The following is a 24,069-nucleotide window of genomic DNA, read 5'->3' on the forward strand; positions in this document are numbered from 1 at the left end:
TTCTCAGCAGGTTGCCCTGCTGTTCTTTGAAATGGTCTGGAAACAGCCTTGATTTTAAACATCTGAAGGTAATTGAACCAAAGTTGCGCCCAGAAACCCTGAGTGACATGCCTTTTATTCTCTCCCTCACTAACAAGAAATGTTTGCTGCCATATCTTATTTACTCAACACCTTGAAAGCCTCCGGCACTGATGACTCGCACCCCAGGACCCTAAAAGAATAAGTTAAAGTAATGATTGGTAGTAAATGGCGGAGCCGGGAAGCCTGAGGGGTTTCACAAAACCCTAGGCCTGTTGAAAGGGGAGAGAGAACTGCCCCCACAGACCTGGAAAAAATAGGGAAGTGGAGGTAGAGCTGAATTTATGACAAGATCAATTTGCAAACATTTTTCAAAGACAAGGATATTAGTTAGCAAAGATGGAAACATTTTCTAATATATTGTTGGCAAGTGGGTGGGGAAAGAGGTTGTCATGCCCTGTGGGTAGACGTGTAAATTGAACAACCTTTTTTATTGGAGGGGGGCTGGGAATTTGGACTATCCATCAAAATTTTAAATGACATAACTTCAACTGCACAGCTCTACTTCTAGAATTCATTCTATAAATGCTATCCGAAACATGTCCAAAAGTAACCATGGAGCTCTATTTATAGAAGCAAATTGAAAGCAACCTAAAGGCCCATTAAATTAGGTTCAATAAAAATTATGATAAATCCACACAATGGAATATTTTGTGCTTTTAAAACAGTGGGAAGGGGGGAACCTGTAAGTATGTTTATGTAACAATCTCCAGTGTAACAGTTCAAAACTGAAGTCGTAAAGTGCAACACACTATGTGTATTATGCCACAATTTGTGTTTTAATTTTACTGTTTGAATATGTGTATATAATGATTCATATATGTATGTAATCATTCATATAATGACTCACATACACCATACATGTATCTGGAATGATGCAAAACAAACTGATAACAGCGTTGACCCTGGGATGATAAATTAGTAGACTAGGGAAGGGAGATTACTTTTCATTTTATGCTTCTCAGTGATGTATTATGCTGTTTGAATTGTTCAATAAGTGTGCAAATTATCTGCGGGGTGTTTTTTATTATGTATAAGTAAAAGAGCAGACTAAGTAACAACTGTCACAGTCTATGAAAGAATTCAGCGATTCAACGCCATCATCTAAGACACAGAGGTGGGCCTGGTTCTTTAAGGGGAAACAGAATAGAACCCATGTTGTGACTTTGAGGCTTTGATTCAGTCTTTCAGGGAAAACCTGTGAACACACTTGCGGAGCAGACAGCGATTTAACAGGTGTAGCGGTACCCGAGGCCTCTCCCGGAAGGAAGTACCTTCTGGTCGCTGTCACTCAGCAGGCTTTTAACAAACAGTAAAGAGCCGTGCTCCTGGCCTCCTGGGCTGAACAAACGTACAGGTTAACATTCTGGGCTCTCAAAAAGAGCAAAGGAAACGTTCCACGTCGCTCCCCCGACCCGCGTGCCCGCCTATAGGCCCCGCCCTCAGCTGGATCCTGTAGAACTAGAGGAAAACCCACTGCACATTCAAAGGCCCTCAGAGTGTACAATAGGGTTCTACCTGCCACCAGCACACCCTCTGACCTCGCACCCCACTGCCAGGGGGCTGGGGCTGTCCTGAGGCTGAGGAGGGGCGTGGGGTGTTAGTGGGAAATCGGCAGGTCTGCCCCAGAGCTTTGCTCATACCTGGCTGTCATCTTAGGCAACTTGTCTTCCTTTGTTTGCCTACTTCTAAAATAAGATGACTAGTGGCTCCATGATGTGGGGTTTTGAGAGGATCAAATGAGATGATCAACGTGATATTCCAGCCTAAGACAGGCAGTGCTTTGCGAAAACCAGCTGCCATAAAAATGTGAAATATTAGCAGTATCCCACAGGTGACTTTTTCTGCAGTTTGACTAAATGGTCCAGTCAGCTGGTTCAGTCAAAACGGTCAGTCTGATAGCCCAGCACAAACAAAACCCAAAGCTCTGATTGATTGAATAATCGACACACATGTTTATTGAGCACATATTGAATGCCGGGGTGGTGTGGGGGCGAAAAATACAGAGATAGAGAAGACAGATTCCTGACCTATAGGAATGCCAGATCTAGTCAGAGGGATACATGAACAAATGGCTGTACTCCAGTATCATCACAGTAGTCTACGGAAGGTACAAGCAAAGGGCCACAGGAGAAAAACAAAAGGGTTGTTGACCTTGCGTTCCTACAGCATCAGCCTTCAAATACAGACTCACCAAATACCGAAGGATACAGACTAATAACAATTGCTCACTCAACTGCACGTTTATTTGTAAAGCAATCTGCAAGTGATTGGTAGTAATTTTTTTGAACAGCATATTCATCAACATATTTGTTTGGTATTGTTTTGATTTAGTCAGGCCTCTCGTTGAATCCTTTCAAACCTAAAGGACCAAAAATGACCCCATAAGTTGTGGTCATTTCAGATTTCACAGTGGGAGGAACATTGGGTAAAAAATTTTTAAATGATCTATAAGTAACAACGTTATTAGGCAGTATTTCAATCAAGATAACATCAAATAATACGTTCGCCGCCATAGAGCTTGAGTTTTATGTTCATTATGTGCCTGACAAACAAGCTGTATTCCATCAAAACGGCAGCTCATCCGCCAATCCGGTGTGTCATGTCCATCAGTTAAGTGAAGGAAAGGGCCAAGTTGAAGATAAAATAGACAAAGCTGTTTGTTTAAAGCCATGGAGACAAAAGTAAAGGTTAAAAAACAAATGTTTCACTTTTAAAAGTGTGTTTTATTCAACTTCTGTTTCATTCAGGTCTAGATATCATTCTGAGCTGCAAATATTAGGCAGAGTTCCCCAAGTTAACCTGCATAAAATTAAATTTCATTCTAATTTAATTCACTTCCAGAATGGTATTCTGTTGCCAATGTGAAAACCCTGGAGGAGTTTTATTTTCCGTGACCTCTATAAAATAACAAGTTGCATTTGCCACAACCAGAAAAACATCCTGAGCCTCATTTGCCAAGGGAGCCTGTAATCAGATATTACTTACTGCCCCACGTTATTTCAGTCGCCACAAGTCATTCCTATTAAAGCAAAAAAAAAAAGTACTTTTCTGACCTTGCTACAATAACGAATGTTCTCAGTTGAGACATTTGTTGTGGTGCCAATAGAACTGTTAACAATAATTTTTTTAAAAATACAGGTTCCCGAGCACTCCTCTCATGTTGCAATCATGTGCCACCTTGTCTCCTTGGCATTCCTCAGGAAAAGATAGTGGTATACAGTGGTAGTTTTCCCAACCTAGCTGCCCATCAAAAGCATTTGAGGGGCAGTCGGTTAGCTCAGGTGGTTAGAGCACAGGCTCATAACACAAGGTTGTCGGTTCAATCCCCACATGGGCCAAGGAGCTGCACGCCCTCCACAACTAGATTGAAACAACTAGTTGGCTTGGAGCTAATGGGTCCCGGAAAGACACACTGATCCCCAATAAAGTTTCTTTAAAAAAAAAGAAACATCTGAAGACTTTTCTAGAACACAGATTTCACCTCCTCGTCCCCGTCCAGACCTCCGAAAAGGAGTGTCCAGGTTGCGGACTCAAAATCTATCCTGGTCACGTACCCGTCAGGTTCCTTGGGCCATCAGCCTAGTATAGAGAATCTCGTTTGGGGTAAGGCATCCTTAAAAGAGCCAGGTATGCTAATCAGAGGAGAAAAGTCAGTGGCAATGGGGGCTTGATGGTTTCGAACAAATCAAAGAAATTTGAGTATGGGTTGACTAAGATGATATCAAAGCATTAGTATTAATCATGTTATGTGTGATGGTGGCATTGTATGTAGGTCAGAAAATGACCCTAATTACCAAGTGGTGATATGACATAAAGTCTGAGGTTTGCTTTAAAATGCTGCCACAAAAAAAACAAAACAAAACAAAAAACACAGAGATGCTAGGACAAGTGCAGCAAAAATATCAATGGCATTAAAGGTGGATGGTGGGTTGGTGCATCAGGGTTTGTGGTACTTTCGTGTTGAAAAATGTTCATAATAAAATGTTTTTTAACTGTCTGCAAGAGAACAATAATAATAACCGGAGCTGGTCTCTGTCGTAACAAGGCTTTTCTCCACTACCTCTGACAGATGGCTGGTTGGTGGGTTGTATTCTCCCCATTTACATGGAGAAGTAAGGATGCAAGGGGGGAAGGTGACTGACCTGGATTCCCAGCTGCCTGATGCTCGTAGGCCCCTGACATTTTCCCTCATAGGTGCCTTTCCATTCAATATTCTACTCTGCAGATGGAGCTCGGGTCCATTACTCTCTGTGATGATTAACCCTGACCTGCTGGAATCACAGCTTTCTTAAGGGAAGCCTATATTCAGTTAAGGATCAGGATGTCACTGATTAAATAGTGAATGTTTAAACCTCTTATGGGCAACGTGTACTCATCAGGATGCACTTGAGAGGCGGGCCAATAGGACCCTTCGTGACCTACAGCTAGAGCTTAGTGAGTTGTCACGTGCACCCCTCCGAGGTTTGACTCCCTGGGTCATGTTCCCTTTCTAAAGAAGACCCAGAGTAAGCACTGGGTTGGAATGGCGGACTCCCAAAGACACCCGGACATTCAGCAATTCCTAGCATCTGATGGGTTTTACGATTTAGTGGCCCACAAACTCATCTTCAAGGAATATCCTCACAATTCAGGATCAAAGATATCCAACCAGGGCCAGCCCAGTGGCGCATTGGTTAAGAGCTGGCTTGGGATGCCAGAGGGCCCCGGTTCAGATCCCACATATGAGGGCCGGTGACACTCCCTCTACAGCTAAGATGCTGAACAACAGCTCAACCTGGAGCTGGGCTGCCGTGAGTCGCCAGCGACAGCGTAGGGTGCAGCCCCTGCTGCAGTGGGTTGCCATGGGCTACCATGTGTAGCCTGCAGCCAGCGTGAGCTGCCAGCAGCCACAGTGAGTGGCCATCCAGAAGCTGGCGACTGATCTGCCTCGCCAGGAAGAGTGCAGTGATGGTGCCAACTTGGGCCAGTAAAGCAACGTCCTCCACAACTAGACTGAAGAACAAAAGAACAAAAGGACAGCAACTTTTCTACTCCCCTTCCCCCAATTCCCCAGCACTGTTCCCATCCACCAATTCCCCAATTAAAAAAAAAAAAAAGATATCGCACCAGAGAAAGACAAAGTCAGGGTCACCCTGCTTGTTTGCATACACAGTGCAATCTTTCCCCATGACCTGGAGCTCAAGGTATCAACTCAGCTCATGTCTGTCAGCCTCTGTGTAAATCTGTCTCCACTCCACTGTGTTTAGAATTGAACAGTGACTTGGAAGCCACCAGCCCGGCAGAGTCCATAATGACACTGGGTCCGTCCCAGCCCTCAGCCACCACTGTGGGTGTGGTCACTGCACTGAGAACCCAAAAAAAGGCAAGTTTGAAGAGCGTTTTCCTCTAAAGCAAGTTCCAGCTCCACACAGCATAAGACAGGTCCCATGACAACGGACGAAAGGACATGGCAAAGTGAGGCTGTTTTTGTCCTTAATGATTGGAGTCAGACCCAACACAGTATTAAGGGTTTCATCAGCAATTAGATAGGTGCCATAGGTACCTGGCACTTTATACATATATCTCTGTGCCTGCTTTTTCTTTATGACTGTGCTGGTGCTGAGAGCATTCTCACAGCGCTGCCTCAGCCCTCCATCTTGCTCAAACATTACCTTGCGTTTCAGAGGGTTTTCTCCTTTGTTTTTTCTCCTGACACCTTGCTTTCTCCCCATCTTGGAGCCGAGCCCTGAGCTGGGGTCTCCTGTCAGTTCACTCACGTCTTCCCACTGCTCATGAGAAGGCGCAGCGAGAAGAATTTCTGTCATTCTGCTTCAGCTTCACCCAACTCTACGTTCTCAAGCAACCTCATGCAATCTGTTTTTATTTAGAGATGTCTCTGCTCTTCTGTTTAACACCGAGGATTTTTCAGATTGCCTTTTATTCTATTTCTCTTGCTCCCTTGTTGTGCAGGAAACAGAGGCTGCCATGAACATAAGACCTGAAACAAACAGGGAATGATGGGGAGAGTTACTTCCCCCAACTAATTGTTTCTAAATGCTAACATCTCGTCAGGGGAGAGATCTGAAATAGACTCCACGCAGAGAGTGCTCAGCAATTTCTAGCTGCAAAAATGCCTCTTCATAGTACAATCTGATACCCTTTCCTTCCTCCTAAAATCCACTGGTCTTATCTCCATTGGAGATAGAGACTTGAGAGTATAAAGATATCAGTTGACAGGTCCAGGATCACACCTAGAGGCAACTGGCAGACACCTCATGCTGGGCCTCCAGGCCCATCCTGACGCCAAATCATCTGTAAACTGGCTGCACTGGCTACAAAACCCATCACTAACCTCTGACAACTACCACTTCAGTGTAACAAATGTTCGCGGAGCGCGAACAGGGATTCTAGGATGAGTAAGACACATTGCTCTCCAGGGTTTTCTACTCGCCTCGGCCTCGAAAACAAATTCATCCTCCAAAAAGTTATCATTCAAGGCAAGTGTCTTCAACGGCATAAGAAAGGTACAAAGTATTCATTTTAGAGTCTTCTACTCTACCCCTTCTCTTGTGACAAACTTGAAAATGTAGACAAGATCAACCAAAAGCACCGTGTGTGTGCATGTGTGCACGTGCATGTACAAAGATGGCCACAGAATACAGTCAGCCAAGTCACTGTCTTCTAGCAGCTGGCATCAATTATCCAAGAGTCTGAAGGTTAACGCCAATCAAAAAGGACAACAAGAAGGTAACAGGTGTCTATCCTGCCAAGGAAAGAGAAGGCTAAAGTCAAACTCTGGCCTGCTGGGAGCATCAAGCCTGCAGGGCTTCTATGGAGCCAACTGGGGGAGCCTTGCTCAGAACTGGTCTGATCAGATTTCTCAGTGAAGCCCCCCCTCAAGAGGAGCTTTCTGATGATGGTGGCCAGTGGGGAGCCCCTGTGTTTTTACCATCCTGGCTGCACCTTTGAGAGTTGTGGATGACCTCACTGAGACTCCCTTGTATCAAATCACCGAACACACGGGCACTGCTTTGAGAGGAAATCATACACCCCTAAAAGAGGATCTCCAGCTAGCAGGCTCCAAGTGACAATAAAGTTGGTGGAATCAGAACTTTCTTCCGTTTCAGCAACACTGGAGTTCTCTTCTGAAGTCATCACATGTATATATGTATATCATGTCCATTACCATTTATATCACATTGCCCTTTTTCATCTTGGAATATTTCTGTCATATTAGATGCCTAAGATGGGTCTTGAAAAATAGGGTAAACTTTCTTCAGAAGGAATTTTAGGGGAGCAGAAGGAGGTAGCTGCTCCAGACAAGGAAGGATAATTAAAAAAAAATCAGCCTGTGTCCAAAGGAAATGAAAATAGGATGCTGGAAAGATATCCTCACTCCCATGTTTACTGCAGCATTAATCACAATAACCAAGATATGGAAACGACCGAAGTGTCCATCAACAGATGAATGGGTAAAGAAGAGATGATCTATGCATACGATGGAATATTATTCAGCTGTGAAAAAGGAAATCCCGCCATTTGCAACAATATGGATGGACCTGGAGGGTGGTACACTAAAAGAAATATGCATAAGTCAGACAGAGAAAGACAAATACAATATGGTATCACTTATATGTGGAATCTAAAAAGCCAAACTCGTAGAAACAGCGTAGAATTGTGGTTGCCAGAGGCTGGGGGATGGAGGAATTGGGGAGATGTTGGTCAAAGGATACAAACTTACAGTTAGAAGCCGAATAACTTTTGGAGATCTAACCCATAGCATTGTGATTATAGTCAACAATACTGTATTTACATAAAGTTGCCAATTCACTAGATTTTAAATGTTCTCACCACAAAAGGTGGTAATCATATTGCAGTGTCTAGATGAATCAAATCAATATACTGTATACCTTAAACTTATACAATGTATGTCAACTATATAAAAATTAAATTTTAAAAAAGTCAGCCTGTGTGAAGGGATGTGGAGATTAGCTAAGAAGCATCGTTTGGGACCATCCTATGTCTGACACTCACCCAAAGGTTTCTCATGAGAACACTGAAGAGTTTCTGAGTTTTCTCAATTTACCAAAAGTATGCTTATGAGCAAGGTAGACGGATGATAAGACTGAGTACTTTCTATGTGCCCGATATCATGCCAGGCACTTTGCACTTGTCACTTCCCCTACTTCTCACCACAGCCCTACGGCAGGTATGACTACCTTCACTTTACATCTACACACCTGAGGCACAGAGCTGTCACTTGCCCAAGGTCACACAACCAGAACTGTGTGCTTGGGGCAGGTCTCCGTGACCCAGACCCCATGTGTGCTCTTCTCTGCTGTGCCATGCCACCTCCTTGGGCTCTGTCTGTTGCCTTCGTTTCCCGCACCAGCCGGTTTCTTCCGCTTCTAGGATCGGAAGGACCATCTGCTTTCTATAACATGACATGCCCGTTCCCTCACAGAGGCCATGCAATGCAGGAGAGAGTTGGTACTCAGCTGACAAGATGATGGACCAAAAAAAAAAGGGGGGGCCTCAAAATTCAGGAAAGCTGCTGGGTGAAAACCTCTCAGAAGTCTACCTATGCACATGCCCAAAAAGTGCCCCTGCCATAAAAGCCAGCCCTGTCATTCTCAACACTCACCAGGAATGAGCCACACAGCTGTGGAGGCCTAACAATCTGGGCAGGAAAACAGACAGGCAAAGAAAAAGAAGAATGTAGTCAAGCCCCAAGGAAAAAAATGTTAACATCCGGAACCAATTCACCCACGCAGACTGGAGAACCGTTACACCCAGCTCTTCATAACACGCCTTGGGCCCCTCCCCCAGTCTCTCTCTCTCTCTCTCTCTCTCTCCTCTCTCCCTCTCTCTTCTCTTCCCCACCCCACCCCCAGGGCTTGGATTACTATTTGCACACCCCTGCAGCAGTCAAATTGTCCCATAGGAAGCACCTCCTGCTGTACCTACCGCCCAGTCAGAATATCACAGAGATGTCTTAAATCTCTGTGATGTCACAGGGTAATCTGGGTAATGCACCATTGCACCAGATGGGATCTCACGTTCCCAGGATGAATGCCGGCCATGCAATGAGGGCTCTGAACACTGGAGGAAAAAATGAAATGGCCCAGGCCTGACTGGTTTCATATCTTGCAGAATCTAATTTCTAATTGGACAGATCTCCTGGGTAAGTTCCAGTAAATCACCAAAGATTGCAGCATTCAACTCATCCTCTGTCAGACTCTATATTTCAAGAGTTTGGCTCTACATGGACTCCTTGGGAAAGGAAATGGGCCCAGAAATTCATATGCTTCTGTTGTTACAAGAGCTTATCAAATCCCATCTATCGTTGCCTGCACAGAGTGGGGTGCACAATTGGGGAAAGCAAAGCTTTAAAACAGGCGTAGGCTGTACATGGTTCTCTTTTTAGCATCTAAAAGCCATGTTTCTATCACTGGACATAACACACAGGAAGATGATAGAGCTTACAGCTCAACAACCAAGAAGCACATTTAATGCTGAAGTCCACCCACCGAATTTGGGGGGGTGTAGTTTCCCTCCAAATCCCTGCTGGAGACACCAGACTTCCTAAGAGAGAAAGGTTACTTGGAGTGGGAGGAAAAGAGATAGAAAGACAGTGAACAGGTGGACCCCAAACCCCCCTGAAAATCACTGTTAAGTTCCCTAAAACTCACTGCCATGATTACACCCACTTACAGCGTGTCAGCAGAGCAAAGGAATGTGAGGTGTAACGGGGTTTAACCAGATGAGAGATTTCTGCAAATAACTGATCCCATACCAAACAAGGCTGCTCTAAATAAAGCTGTTACAAAGTAAATGAATCAGAGCAGTCACTCAGAGGTTAAAGTGAAAGCCGCGACTCTGAGAGCTGGTGTACTTGCTGTGGGTCCTCAAGGCGGTTTCCTAATCCTTGAGCATTAAAAAGAAGCCACTGTGGAAATCAGAATCTCTTCCTTTGTAAATTCAATCCATGGCAAAGGGATTTCAGCTGTGATTGCAGAGTTTGAAAAAAAAATCAACAGTACTTAGAAATGCACGAATTGCTCGTCACTGCAACTGATATGTTTCTAAGCTGTTCCATTTTGAATCAATTACCAATAAGATTCCATCCATCCCGTTGTGAATGGGGAAGGGAATGGGTAAAACAGAGCAGTTAAGGTTTCCCCCTGAATTTCACTGCACAAGGGGATTTAGGATGAGGAGGTTTTAGATCAAATTCAATATGCAGCCACCGCATTTCAGACACTGAGATTTCTGTGCATTAAAATCAAAGAAAAGCTTCATGTTGCAAAGCCTGCACATGGCCATTCCAAACACCATGGCTTAGAAACTCAACCCAGCATCCCTGTCACATGGAGGCATCTCCTAGCAGGTATGGAGAAGGCACCTTAGGGTTGGAGGGACCAATAATAAATAGGAAAGGAAGCTGGAGACCCAGAAGCTGCAACAGAGCTCTCTCTCTCTCATTTATGATTTTACAGTTTCTGTTTGAGGGGGACAGCATTGACCGTGAGCATCCATTTGCATCTACAGACAATCCAAGTTCTCCCTAGAGCACTGAAGGGTCATCTCCAGGGGGAGGCAGTAGCATCTATAGCCAATAAGCACATTGACTCTAGAGCCACAGGGAGCTGGGTTTAAATCCTGGCCAGGCCACTTCCAGTGGCCTGGAGCTGTGTGTCTGTGGACAAGTTATTTATTCTGTTTGAGCCTCCATTTCCTCATCTGTAAAATGGGGAAACAGTTACCTCATCTTGAGGACTATTGGATGAGCGAATATCCTAAACCCATCAGCACAGTGCCTGCCTGGTACAGGGTGCGTCCTCAATCCACGAAAGCTGGGTAGCAGTGCGGGCACTCTGAGATAAGATGATGCTTGTAAGATTGGGGAAGTAGGGAGACATCTGTCTTGAAGATAAAATGTGGGGAAGAAAGTCCGTTTTGAAGACTGAGACCTGGATTCCAACCAGGGCAGAGCAGCTCCTCCCCCTCTGGCTGGTCAGGCAGGGGCTGCTGAGATGTACCCTGGGCTCCTTAAAGGAGGGAGGCTCGAGAGGGACCCTTTCTCTGTTCCTCTTCCCCTGGGAATGCACCTTTGCCCTATGCTGCCAGGAATCAATATAAACAAAATCTGGGGTGGAACTAGTTTTATGTAAAAAAAAAAAATAGTAAATGATCAAATCCAGCTTCTTGTTTTCTGGAACGAAGAAAAGGGTGCAAAACTGTGCAGCCAGATGTGAATTCTAACACAGTGGCTGGATCTTCTACCGAAAAAACTTGTCAGTGTCTTCTTCCCCAACAGTCAGCTTATCGTGGTTCTCGTGTTATCATTGTCTTTAGGAGTTGCTGTTTGCCTGGGCCCGAGGCTCGTGCTAGGCTCTGGAGATACAGCAGCAGTGAGGACAAGGTGCCTACCCCACCGCAGCTTATGCATAGAGGTGAGTGAGAGAGGATGGCCAGTCAATCCACAGGCTCCATGATGACAGCAGTCAAGGGGCTGGGACGGCAGAGCATGGGAGTAACACTGAGGGTAGGGAGCTGCCACTGGGGCATGAAGCCCAGCTATAGACATCTGCAAGGAAATAACGTCCCACAAGCTAGAAACATGAGCAACCCCCCTAGGTGAGCCCTGGGCCCAGTTTTGCGTCTGACCCTGCCTTCAAGTTCAGCAGCTATGAATAGAGGCCTTGAATGCTAAGCTGTCTTCTGATCTACCTTGTTGACAAGCGTTTCGCCTGTTACTAAGTCATCCTTTTAGCATTCTCACATCTCTGCCAGATCGAGATCTCAGCTTAGCAGACTAGACATGGAAAATAGTAGTGCTTTCCATTAGGCTCAAATAGTAATCAGTGGCAACTGATGGGGTCGGAGTGGGGGGCAGGGGAGGGTTCCACCCATTTTATTTACCATGATGAAGTAGCTTTTCTCAGCCTTCATTTTTTTCAGAGCCATAGAGTTTTTCCAGCCACTTCTAAGAATGGCACACAAAATGTTCCAAGCATAAAATAATCTATATTTCCTTTAAATTCACTAATGCCATAGAATTCTTTTGGCAGGGGCATCCTGAGCACCTACCTCCACAAGCAACAATAGGTTCCATCAAACACAAAGGACCCGCAATCACTGCTCCAGGACTTCTGAGCATGTGATATCAATCTGAAAACTTTTCAAGAGCTTTACGAAAGCTCTTAATTCTGGCCATAAAAAATAAAAAATTTTTTGGCTGTACCGTTACTTTCTACAACTGCAGTAAAGCTTCTCTTGTTCCAATAAAGTAACGGATGAGTCAAGCAATGGCCAAGATACATTAGGAGAAAATGGGAATATTAAAGAAAAAAAGTTACCAGGATCACAGACTTATAGCTGAAGGGGCCTCAGGTGTCATTTGAACCTCCCTGATCTCACAAACTGGGAACTGAGGCCCTATCAATGGCTATGAAACAACTTTAAAACATTTTTTTTCCAACATGTATATGTCTGCCGTTAAAACAAACATTCCTAGTTGTGATAGTAATTACAAAGCTAGTACTAGAATCTAGGCCTGATTTAAGCTAGTCTAGGCCTGTTTCTACCATAGTACATAGCTATAATCTACAATGCTTTGTAGTATAGTGAAGACGCATAGATATCCACATGAGCAATTCAGGTTTCTGAAATGTTTTGCAGTGCAGTATTCCTCTGCAAATTTGCTTATACGATTACTTTTCTAACTAAACCCTTTTTTCTACAATAAATAGGGCATAGGTTTATAGGCGAGACGGAGAGGGAGAGCCCTTCCCCAGCTTTGCCACAAAAAAAAGAAAAAAATCAAATAATTAGGCTTCTGAATTAAGGAAGCTTTGTCAAGCCCAAGGAAAGCATTGCTGTGTTCACAGCCACTTACTGCCCACCCATGCCTGCCCCTCCCCACTGTGAAAAACAATGATTTATTTTTCAGCAGCGAGAAAGTCAGCACTGAACCACCCCAGTCACCTCACCCCTAGGTTAGTTCTGAGCCTCGGGGCCAGGTGTGATTGACGTTTTGAAGCGAGGATGCACCCCAACGGGACATCCCTTGCTGCTAACGCTGAGCTCTTAGAGAGGAAGCCAAGCCCTCGGCCTTCTCACAGGACGTGGTGATGTCTCGATCTACTTTGTAAAATTGGGTGGTTTCTTTTCTTTTTTTCTTCTTTTTTTTAAGAAATGAATTACTTCATTGTGTTTACTATCTGAAAAGAGGGTAAAGACAATTGTTTGCTGCCCCCTTTGTCTCGGGTAGCAGTGCCGGGCTTGAGGCGGGGGCACCTCTGCCATTACCGATCGTAAGCACCAGGGGACCCTCTGAGTCTGGCACGGATAGCAGGGCTTTCCTTTTTCACGGGCCGGCGATGATATTTACTGACCCTAGAATTACCCATTTGGAAACGGTTAGGGATTAAAAGTTCTGCAGGCCGAGGGATTCTTGGTTCCTAATTGCTAAATGTTTGAAGTCAGTTTGATTCCTCGAAAATTTGTTCAGCCTGATGAAAGCAAACGCTCCAACTCCCTCGGGGCACGAGGTGTAAGCTCCCTGGGCTCTGTTCGGTATTTGGTTTGTTTGGGGGGGTTTTCCCCGATTTTGGGGGGGGGGGAAGGGGCTCTTTCCCCAAGGCCTTCCCGGCTACCCCTGGGTCCCCGTACTTCTCCAAGATGGAATTAGGGCCGAGAAGGGCATGCGCCATCGCTCAGGATGCGGGCCTGCTTTGAAGGCCCCGCGGCCGCGCAGACCCGCCGGGACCAGTCCGAGCGCGGGAGCAGGTCCCCCGGCCCGCGCGCCCCGAGGCCCGGCCGCCACACCCTCCGCCCGGTGCCGCCAGACCCGGACGAGGGCGGCGGGCGGGCGGCCGCCACCGCGGCCCAGGTCGCTCAGTTGTGAAGCTCTCCGGAGCTGCCCGCTCTCCCCACAATGGTTTCAGGGGAAGAGGTGCAATCCTTCCTCGGCAACACGTCATCTGAAATTTTTTTTGGGGGGGGGGAATGGGCGTTTTTAACGTGTGCGTAGGAGGTTGGGGGAAGGGAACAGGATGTGGAGGGGAGGGGAAGTGGGAGGAGGGGAAAGAAAGGGGGCTAGCTGCTTTCCGAGCCCCCGTCTGGGCTGTGACGATGCACTCTGGACTGTGGGACAGTAACGAGAAGGCAGTGGAGGTTGGCAGTAAGAATTTAGATTCACCCAGATGAGAACTGGGCGCTAAAACACCCCAGGCTGCAGGCTCGGTCTATGACAATGACCTCTAGTGATCCTATCCAAGGAAACGCTGTTATCTGCAGCGTTTTGGTTTTTAAAAGACGTCTATATTAGGCTATTACGTGTGCAATCCAGAATTAGGAGTTTGTTTTTCAATCCTCTAAAGTGGCAATTTGGGAACAGCCCATTGGAGCCTCAGCACCTATATTGTAGAAAATATAAGAGGGCAAATAAGGAGAAGGTTTTTTGCATGTATTTCCTGTGTTCTTTTTCCCCTAAATCACAATGTTTCTCTCGCTATTTCTATGAACCATTATTATGACCCAAGTTTCTCTCAGTAATTCCATTTACATGGAAGAACAGGAAATTACTGCTAGGAATATTAGGCAGCGTTCTGCCCACCCAAAAGGAAGACGGTATTGTTCACAAAATTAAATGCCAGGTTTAGTTAGAAAAACTTCCACTCTCCCTGTTCTGTTAAATTGCATCTGTAACAATCTCGTTTTTCTGTGTTTTCTCTTAGACTTTGGTCCAAACCATCAATTAATTTCAGAGTTAACTGAAAATGCCAATAACTAGAAGTTTCAAATCTGAAATTCTCTTGAATTGTCAAAGGATGTCTAGAGATGACAAAATTTCTGGCTCCCCAAATTTTAGGTGTCCCCAATTTGTTAAACTGACTCCACAAAAAAAGGCAGTTTCTTTTCTCTGAAATAGAGTATCTGTCTCCCATTCAGAACCTAATGTTCACACGTAAATTTGTGTATAAACACCTCCACTTGTGTATATACTTTTTAATACATTTCATACAGTTATGTATAAGAGGCAAAGCTAGATACTGGCCAATACAAAGAGTACAGAATAACAAGTAGCGATTTGAAGGCCTATTTTCACTTCTGGTATCAAAAGCTCGACATTGGTTAGTAGTCAGCAAAATGTCCTGCCTCAAAGGGAAGCCATTAATGGCCCTGAATAAATGTTGATTTGTTGTCACCAGTTGCTTGAATTCCCCACCTCTTCCCATTTCACCTCCGGTCCTCCCTACTGAGTCTCATTTTCCACACTGACACTTAGAGCCAGGGCTTCACTTAAATTAACTAATGATTATCCTTGCCCAAAGAAGTGTAAACAGACACTAATTTATAAATTTGCTAATTGCCGTCCCCATGCAGACCCCTGAGTATCTCAGTCAAGCACATATAATTCAAAGCTCGCTAGAAACCAGAAAAAGCAAAGCAAAAGTAAACCACATGGAGGGGAGAAAGAAGGGGGAAAGATTCCACATTACCCCAGTTCCCTTCTTTTTCCCTGTGGAAAAATATCCCCAAAGGTCAAAACTAGAAAATCATTTGAATAGTCTCTACTGCTGAATGCCTCTGTCTTTTGGGAGTAAGAAAGCAATAATCAACTACACCCCAGAATAATCATTGGATGGATTTCTGCATTTCCAGAAAAGAGAGTGGAATGCCAATCTGCTGTTTATCCTTGTGGAATCTTGCTTTTTTTTTTTAATCTACAGTCACCTAAAGAAGGAATTTACAGATTTAAGAAGCACTGTAATCATTTTTCTCCTGGGTCCGAGAAATTAACTTTTACCAGAGTCCATAATCAAGATCTCAAAAAAGGGCTTTCGTCTTTTATTAATATTATATTTTTTGGCAATACAGAGAACGATTGTGACAGACCTGGAGTTTTTCCCTCTTTAATACTAGCAATGCCCTTGGAGAGGCTTGGATGAACAAACTGTTTCGGTCTTCGGGGCCAAAACGTATTTGTCCCTCTCTCCTCGTGGCCCAATATGAAGGATTAATGATGAGCGACTTGCTTCCATTAAATTCTTATCCGCGCACGCAAAGGAAATTATACAAATAAATGGGGAACGCAAACCGCCAATACCCCATATTTTTTGTTTTGGCTCCCAGGTTAGGCATCTCAAACCCTTCTTCACTCGCTCCTCATGGGGGGGGGGAGGGGAGTCGTAGTAAAGAGATTTAAAACCAATTATCTTTAACAATTAAAAGATATTTATTATACCATTTGAAGTAATTGGAATTTGGGGGCACAGGAAAATGGCAGCGGATATATGTCAATATAATTTCAGTCCAAACTCCACTGTAAGGCACTGAATTCCTGCTACCCCCTGCATGAACGTCTTACCTCGTGAACTTTTCTTTCTGGGAGTTTTACCTATAAAATCAGGAAACCCAAAGCGGCCAGCTCTGAACCCAAAAAAAATTTAATAAGAAATAGCGTTGGGTGGGGCATGGAAGGCGCGAATTCAGAATCGTTGTGCGGGTGGGCTGCGAGCCGATCGGTGTAGGAAAGCCTTGGGCACCCGTTAAGCTTGTGCTCTTTGGGCTGGTCTCCGAGGGGCAGAGGTGGTTTGGAGGAGCCGGGCAAGGGGCCGCCCTGCACCGCGTAGCCAAGAATCGAGGGGCAGTTCCCCCCGCCCGCTTCCTCGTTACCCCCATACCTTCCACACCCATCACACGAGTTTCTGAACCCCCCTGGGGGAGGTGGGGTCGGGGACCTGCGGAGGTGCAAACCACTGCACACTCCATCTTCCTTCCATCGCAATCCAAACTCTGACCTTCAGGGTTCTCCCGGTTCCCTGTCCTCCCCACTGCCTTCGAGCGGTTTGCTCCGTCTTTGGGACGGAGTGGGTTGGAATTAACTCCTTTTTCCTAGGGGCTTCTACTGTGTCACCGCGCCAGCGCCGCAGTGTTACACGGAACGCCTCCATAACTCTCCCTACCGCCAAGAGGTCATTGCGGTGCGCTCTCCTAGCCCCGCGCATCCAGAGGGCATCGGATTTAGCCGCCGTCCCACCAGCGCTCGTAAAAGGCATTTGGCAGTCATCCCCCAGCAAACCACTGTCCTCACCAGCCTCCGACGAATTTAGACTTTGCCTGACTCTCTCCCCCCATTCCCCTTCACACAAGGTCAGTTACCAAAGGGGCAGCCACTGCCAAGGCCGTTTGAACCTAGCAGGCCGGAGCCTTGGGCCCCACACTTGGCTCGTCTGCGGGGTTCAGGCCCCGCATCCTCGAATCCTGCACCGGTGCAGGGGCGCGCGTACCACCGGGGAGCCAGAGTTCCTCACCCGGGACTCTGCCCCGGGCAAACCCTTGGGCGTCTCGCCCCGCGTGCCACACACCCTTGCACTGCGGTCCCAGCCCTGACCTGCACCCAGGCTGGTGCTGGCCCCGCACAAGCACATTCTCTCTACTGGCTTCGAACTCACCGCTTTCTCTCGGTTACTTAAACGTCAGTGAAGAGTCACTTCCTCCGTTTTGACCCTGTGTTTCCCTATTGGGGGTTGGGGATGGGTAGAGGAGTGGTGTCAGGATTTAAATCTTGGGGATCTACTCGGAAAAAACAAGCCATAAACTGGCACGTTAATTCTCTTGACCAGACGATTTTGACCATTCGAAAGAAGAAAGTGTGATGGGACACCAGTGAGAGTTTTTCTTGTGTCATTTCACTAGGCGTTACGCAGACAGACGTGTGCAAGGGGGAATGCGAGTGCCTGACGTGTGTGCACGTGTGCGCGGAGTGCCGATCTACCCGCGTGTTCTTGTGTGCGCGGCTTTGTGTGCCCACCCGCGTGCATCGCCAGCTCCTTAGGCCGCCAGAGCGCGGCGGCTGCACGGCTCAAGCCCGCGGGTTCTGGAGAGAGAAATTCCCCACCCCCGCAGAAGGTTTAAATTATTTCGCTCTGCGGGAGACCCGGCCTCCGCTCGGATTTGGGCGGGAAAGGCCCAAACCCGAGCTGGGGAGCTGGGTGGAGCAGGGGTTGCGGTGCAAGCGACGATGGCGCCGCCGCGTGCCTGAAATATACTTCCAAGGCCGCCGCAGCCCAAGCAGCTGTTCCGGGCGAAATTTTCCTCTGTTGCTGCTGGGGGCGAAGCGGGAGCGAGCAGGCCCGAGAGCCAGGCTCCTCCGAGGTGGGTTTTGAGGCCCTTCCCAGCCCGCAGCGGCCGAGTCCTGGTGGCTTCTCCAAAAGACGCGAGTGCTGGCCCGGGAGTAATAACGAGGGCACCTCGCAGGCCCTTGTAAGAGCATCCGGGGGTTTTCGGGACCGCCAGGCTCCGTGGAAATTTTTGAAATACATACTGTGTGTCCTCTGCTGTGTGAGTGCCTACGGCGCGCAGGCCGGGCTGGTCCCCCGCTGCCGCAGGTTGGTGCCCCAGGCCGCGAGCGCTCGGCGCCAACTAAAGCCAGCTCTATCCGGACGCGGAAAGAAAAACGGGCTGCGAAAAAGCAAAAGGCCACGTCTTTGAATAAAAGTGAAATTAAATCTGACCCTTGGGTTGTTTGAGGATCCCTGGGATGGTGAGGTTCGGACAGGGAGGACAGAAAACGATGGTACCAGTCAGAGGGAGGGGATGAGGAGAATGACAAATAACAGTCGCGCTAGGCAAGTGTCTTGCGTATGGACACGCGCGTTTAATCCTTCCCCAGCGTTGTGGCAATTTCATTTTTGTTGTTTTTTTGGTTTTGTTTCTGTTTTCTGTTCCTGACTACATATCGGCCTAGGACACTTGAGCCAGGCAGCTCGTCCAACCCTCCCCCGTCCTAATCCAGAGAAGAGAGTTTAAACAGAACTGTGAGGCCCAGCAGGGCAGAGACATGGCCCGGTCACAATGGAGTCACCAGTGCCCCATCTCCCATCCCCACCACCATATACACACCTTTAAATGTGGCTCTGTGTGTGTGTGTGTGACCGCGCGCGTTTGGACACTGTATTACAGACAAAAAAGAAAGGCCTACAGGGGACCCGAGCCCTGGCCATGCCTTCCGCTATCATCCGGGCGCAGCCAGAGCCCGCAACTCAGCCTCCTCCACTCCCCGGACTGCCGAGTCTCCACGCCACGCGCGCCCCTTTTCTGAACGATCTTTTCTCATCCCAAGTCCGGTTCCTAAGAAAGCCTTGGCCACTGCGGGGCTCCAGCTTGGAGTCCCGTCGGCCCACGACGCGGCCAGTCTAGGCCGTGAGCCCTGCTCCGCAGGAGTGCTCTCGGTTTCCGGCTGCTTCTTCCTCCCGGACCTTTGTCCCACAGACATATTTCGTTTTCTCTAAATTCAAACGCCCATCTTTTCCTTTTTGGAAACAGCGACAAAGGTAATGGGAACTGGTCCACTGAACTCCGTTAGTAAAGTCCTATATTAGGTCCTCACCCCCCCCACACACACACACACACAGAGACACACACCCATCCCGCGAGAGCTGCGGGAGCGAGGGAACCGCGTTCATGTCCCCGGACTGGTCTCTCCTTGCCCCAAGCCCTCACTTTTCTCTCCTCGCTGATGGCTGAGGACGACAGAAAGAAAACGTGGAGCCGAGTCTCTGATTATGACCCCGCGTGTTGGCCCTTTTGAACATGCGACCCTAGGCCGGCTGCGGGAGACCTGGCCCCACTCCCTGGAGAAAATTGCCCGGAACAGGGCGTCTGCCACGCGCAGTTAAATAACTTCTGCCTTTTCCACCATCGGGAAAGTAAAATAAACTAACCTCCCAAATCGTGAGTTGTCGTAAGGCCTGAAAGAACTTCTACTAAACTAAGTGAAGGCCCAAGCGAGATTGTGACAACAAAATCAATGCGGAGAGGAAACAGGGTCTGGCCAGAGATGGGAAACACACATTAGCTGCACGTTCCTTTCTGAATTGCCCCACACAGGGGTCCGCGTGGACGGGCACCCGTGTCCAAGCACAGGGGAAGACTTGAGTGGACGAAATAAATCTCCTTTTAATTTTCTTTTCATCGACTAATAAAAATAATTCCCCAGCACTAAACCCAAATACCATAACTGGCCACAAGAACACGGAGAATTCATAAAACTCTGCCTCTGCAGGTCACCCGCTAATCGCGTTATTATTAGCCTCAGGAGCATGGAAATTGAACTGTCACTGCCGCAAGAGAGAATGTAAGCGACAGCTGTCTCTCCTTGGGACGGCCAGCTTTCCAGCCCCCAAGCTCCTGGGCCCACCGCCTCCCCCATCCTATGCGGCCCGGCTCGCTGGCCCGGGTTTCCTCCCCAGCCCTAGCTGGTCAGAAGGAGCACCTCCAGAACAGTTTTAGAAGTCCTGGCTGGAAAGTTTCTGAAGTTGCGGTCGTTGCGTGTGTGTATGTGGGTGAGCGCCCGTGCTGGATTCTTCCAACAACAGCTGTTCCCCCGGGCTGTTTTGCACAGTTGAAATCTTGGCACTTAATACAAAACGTTAAGTTGTCCCCCACCCCCAGGATTCTGTAAAAATACAGACATTGACATCCGCCCCGTGTTTTACGTGTTGCGTGCATGTAATGTGCACAGATCCAAGACCCAAATTAGTCGTACCTCTATTCCCAAATACACAGAGGTGTGTGTGGGCCCTGAAGAGTGACCCAGGACGTAGGGTAAAAGGGTCTGACATACATTCCTCTTTCCATAAACGCCAACAACTTAGAAATATAATTTTGCTCCCTCCTCAAGGAGGAGGAGAAATTCAACAAGTTGGGTCCCAGAAAAGTCAAGGGGGCGGGGGGGGGAGGGGGGGGGGCCGAGGGTCTATGTTGAAACCTAAATGGGATAAACTGAGCATTTCCCGAAACTGGGGTGTCAAGTCAAGAATTCCGAGCCGGGTGTCCTGAGCTCTCAGAAGCGAGTCCCAGCCCTCTGCGCTCCGACCCTTGCCTGCGATCGGCGCCCCTCCTAAACCGAGGGCCCTGCGCCCCACAGCTCTGGGCGCCAGGAACACTGAGCCCTGCTCCCAGAGGAGAAGGAGATGCGAGCAGGGAGGCCTCATCGCTTGAGGTTGGCGACGAAAACGCAAGGCGTAGGCCAGTTCCCTCAAATTGGTTCCGGCGAATTTGGGGGAGGCTCAAGGCATTTGCGCAAAAAAGGAACCCGCGTTGGAGCTGGGCAGGGCGTCGGCGGCTAGGGCCTCCCTCCTCACCACTGCCCGCCGGCTGGCCGCCCGCCTCCCGCGGTCTGGCCCTACGCACTCACCCGGGTGAGGCTCCAGGCCGTGTGCGGCCGCGTCCTCGGTGTCTCCGAGTGGGCCCGCGGGGCTCAGCGCCTCCATGGACAGGTCCAGCCCCTTCTCCTCCCAGTCTCGCAGTTTCCGCTTTTTATTTGAGCCGATCAAGGCTTCAACGGAGAAGGCATGTGCTCGCGAGCTCAGGGCGACTGCAGATCTTCTCCTTTCACTCATCTTAGCCGCCCGCACCCGGGTCCCCGCTCGCCCCGCTACTGAGGGAGCAGCCCGCGCCCTCACGCTCCGAGCGCCCGCCGGGCCGGGCCCGGGAAAGGCGGCGGCTCAGCGGGTCCTCTGCACCTCCCCCTGTGCCCTCCCCCGCCCTCCGCCGCCGACTGGGACCGGCGCCCCTAGCTGCCCCTGCGGCTACGAACAAGCGCCGGCAGCAACGCCGGCTCGCTGCATGAGCGCCCGCGTCCTGCTCCCCACCCACCCGGGCAGGCGCTCACAGGCTGTACAGACTGGACTTCATCTTTTTTTTATTCTCTCTCTCTCTCTCTCTCCTCCCTCTCCCTTTCTCTCCTCCCTCTCCCTCTTCCTCTCTTGGTCTTCCCGTCCTTCCTCTGATCCAAACTTCTGGGAAACTTTTTTTCTAAATTCCTCCCTTCCCGAGGAGCAGGGGGCAGGCGGTGCGCTCCTGTCCTTGGGGCGAGGGAGAGGGAGGGGGGAGGAAGAGAAAGACTGAGGGGAAAAAAAGCCAGCCCCCGACCAATGGCGAGGAGGGAACAGGAGAAACCCTGAGAGCGCGGGCCAATGAGCAGAGGGGAGAGACTGAGGCTCGGGCCAGGGCTCAGAGCCAGTCGGCTCCGGGACGCTCCTGGGCCAACTTTAACCCCTGGCTCCCCGGTGTCCCGTGGGTTCGTACTGGGGGGAGGGAGAGAGAAGAGGGGGGAACCGAAATCGAGGTCGATGTGTGCCGTCACAAACTCCTGCCAGCCCCAAATCCGTACCTTTTCCTCCCAAATCTGCTAGGTCTCATAGACGCTCCAAACCCAGAGTCCCTTTAATTACAGATCTGGAATTTGGGGGCTCAGACAAGATGTCAATCTGTCCCAAACGCCAGAAAACGACTCGGGTAATCTCGCGCCTGCCCCCAGACGCTTTTAGATCCGCTGCTTCCGCGCGGGTTTCGCCACGCAGGTTCTTAGTTTCCTTACTTTTCTTAACGACTCTGGTTTACGCAAAACGAAAGAAATCAGCAAACAAGCCCCATCACTATCCAGAATCTTGTCATTCCAAATCTAATGATTGCTTCCTCCTTCCAGCTATACCTGGTGGAGGAGCCGTAGGCCCCTCAAAGCGGGAGGCCGCCGGTAGGGCGCCCCTCTTACCGCGCGCTCCGCAGGCGGATCCCGACTGGGCCCGCACGCTGCAAACGCTCCCCTTCCCTTCCTTCCGCGCGGATGCTGAGCCGAGCTGCGCCCGCTCGGGGCGCTTTTTCTGGAAAACCCTCGGCGACGGGCCGGGCGAGAGCAACCAGGAACTTGGACAGCGTAGAAGAAGCTTTTTCAAAATTCCCTTCAAATCGATCACCTCGTGAGCCCGGCTCTCCCCGCCCCGCTGATGCTCCTGCTACCCTTAAAAAAAAAATCTTTCAGGACAGTGCCATTGCCAGATTTCTAAGGAACTTAAAATCCACCACTTCTGGTCATTCTGATTTCCCACACCCCTTCCCAGGTTGCACTACTGGTCGCGGGCCGCAGGAGACCCCGAGCCTAGCCCGGCGCAGAGCGAGTTCAGAGGGGCCGAGAAGTTGATCCTACCGAGCTGGAAAAAGCTCTCGGGTTTCACGGACCACGGCCTCGCCACAGGCTGATCGTCCTGTCCCAACGCCCTGGTCCAGACGCCTCTATCCCCGCGCGAAAGGGCAGGAAAGAGCCAGCTCCTGGGTGCCAGCGACAGACCGAGAGGCCCACCAGACAGGTCTCGCTGAGAGCCAGGCCCTGAGCAGGGTCTGAACCCGCAAGCCTAGGGCAGAGGGGCCTACAGCGTGTCATAGGCCGCCCCCCCCCACTGGAAGGAGCGCCCAGAGGTCCTCCCACCCTGGGGCGAGAAGGGAGGGCCTGTGAGGCCTCTGAAATGTCACATTCCCCTAGTGACTGCTGAGGGACCTGGGGAAATCTAGTCCCTGCTGTTGTAGTTGGAAGTGCTTCTGGTCCTGGAAGTAACAGCCAAGGGGCGTGAATGTACTTGGGCTTCTTTAGAGAAGAACAAAAAAACAGGCCACTTTTGGAGCCCCCTCAAATTGGCCTCCAGCCCCCATGAGAAGAAACTAGCCGCATTGCAAATGCAGAAAGAATAATGGAGGACCACCGGATGAGTGGGATCCAGTGGGGCTCGGCCTCCTGGGCCTTCCAGGAGCCTGCGTCTCAGGCTTGGGGGGTCCCCAAGAACCCTGGGATCTGCAAGTGGCGCGCTGGGTCCCTCAGCACCTCCCGCCACGTTGCCTAGCAAACTCCAGGAGCCGGGGTGACATGGCGCGGTGCCTCCCACCTCCATCACTACTGGGCATTGCTTCCGGCAGCCGCTGCCTACAGTGACCACGCATTCACCACCTCCAAGCTTCAGCACAGGAGCTTGGAGACATGGCCAGCCAGGAGCGTAGTTACCTTCCCCGCCGCTCAGACCTCTCTTTCAGCTCCCAAGTGTGGTGTCACTGCCTGCGGCTGGAGCCTGCCCGGACCAGGCCCAGCAGGGTAGTGAGGGGGCTGGCCTCTATTCTTTCGCAGCGTTTTCCTCCTCCCCCACAGCCTGTATCTTGCATCTCTCT

At 49.1% G+C, this 24,069-nt stretch overlaps 1 protein-coding gene across 2 annotated transcripts in view; it reads right to left on the reverse strand.

Annotated features, from left to right (window-relative positions):
- TBX15 (T-box transcription factor 15) overlaps positions 1-21,558 on the reverse strand; it is a 101,191-nt gene extending 79,633 nt beyond the window's left edge. For both annotated transcript variants that reach the window (XM_019655796.1, XM_019655799.1), the window contains exon 1: positions 21,272-21,558. In XM_019655796.1, coding sequence (XP_019511341.1) covers positions 21,272-21,476 — 205 coding nt within the window. In that variant the 5' untranslated portion in view covers positions 21,477-21,558. The remainder of the gene's footprint in view (positions 1-21,271) is intronic.
- Between the last annotated feature and the right edge of the window lie 2,511 nt (positions 21,559-24,069).

Source organism: Hipposideros armiger, unplaced genomic scaffold (genome assembly GCF_001890085.2).
Source record: "Hipposideros armiger isolate ML-2016 unplaced genomic scaffold, ASM189008v1 scaffold_247, whole genome shotgun sequence".
NCBI classification, from domain to species: Eukaryota; Metazoa; Chordata; class Mammalia; order Chiroptera; family Hipposideridae; genus Hipposideros; species Hipposideros armiger.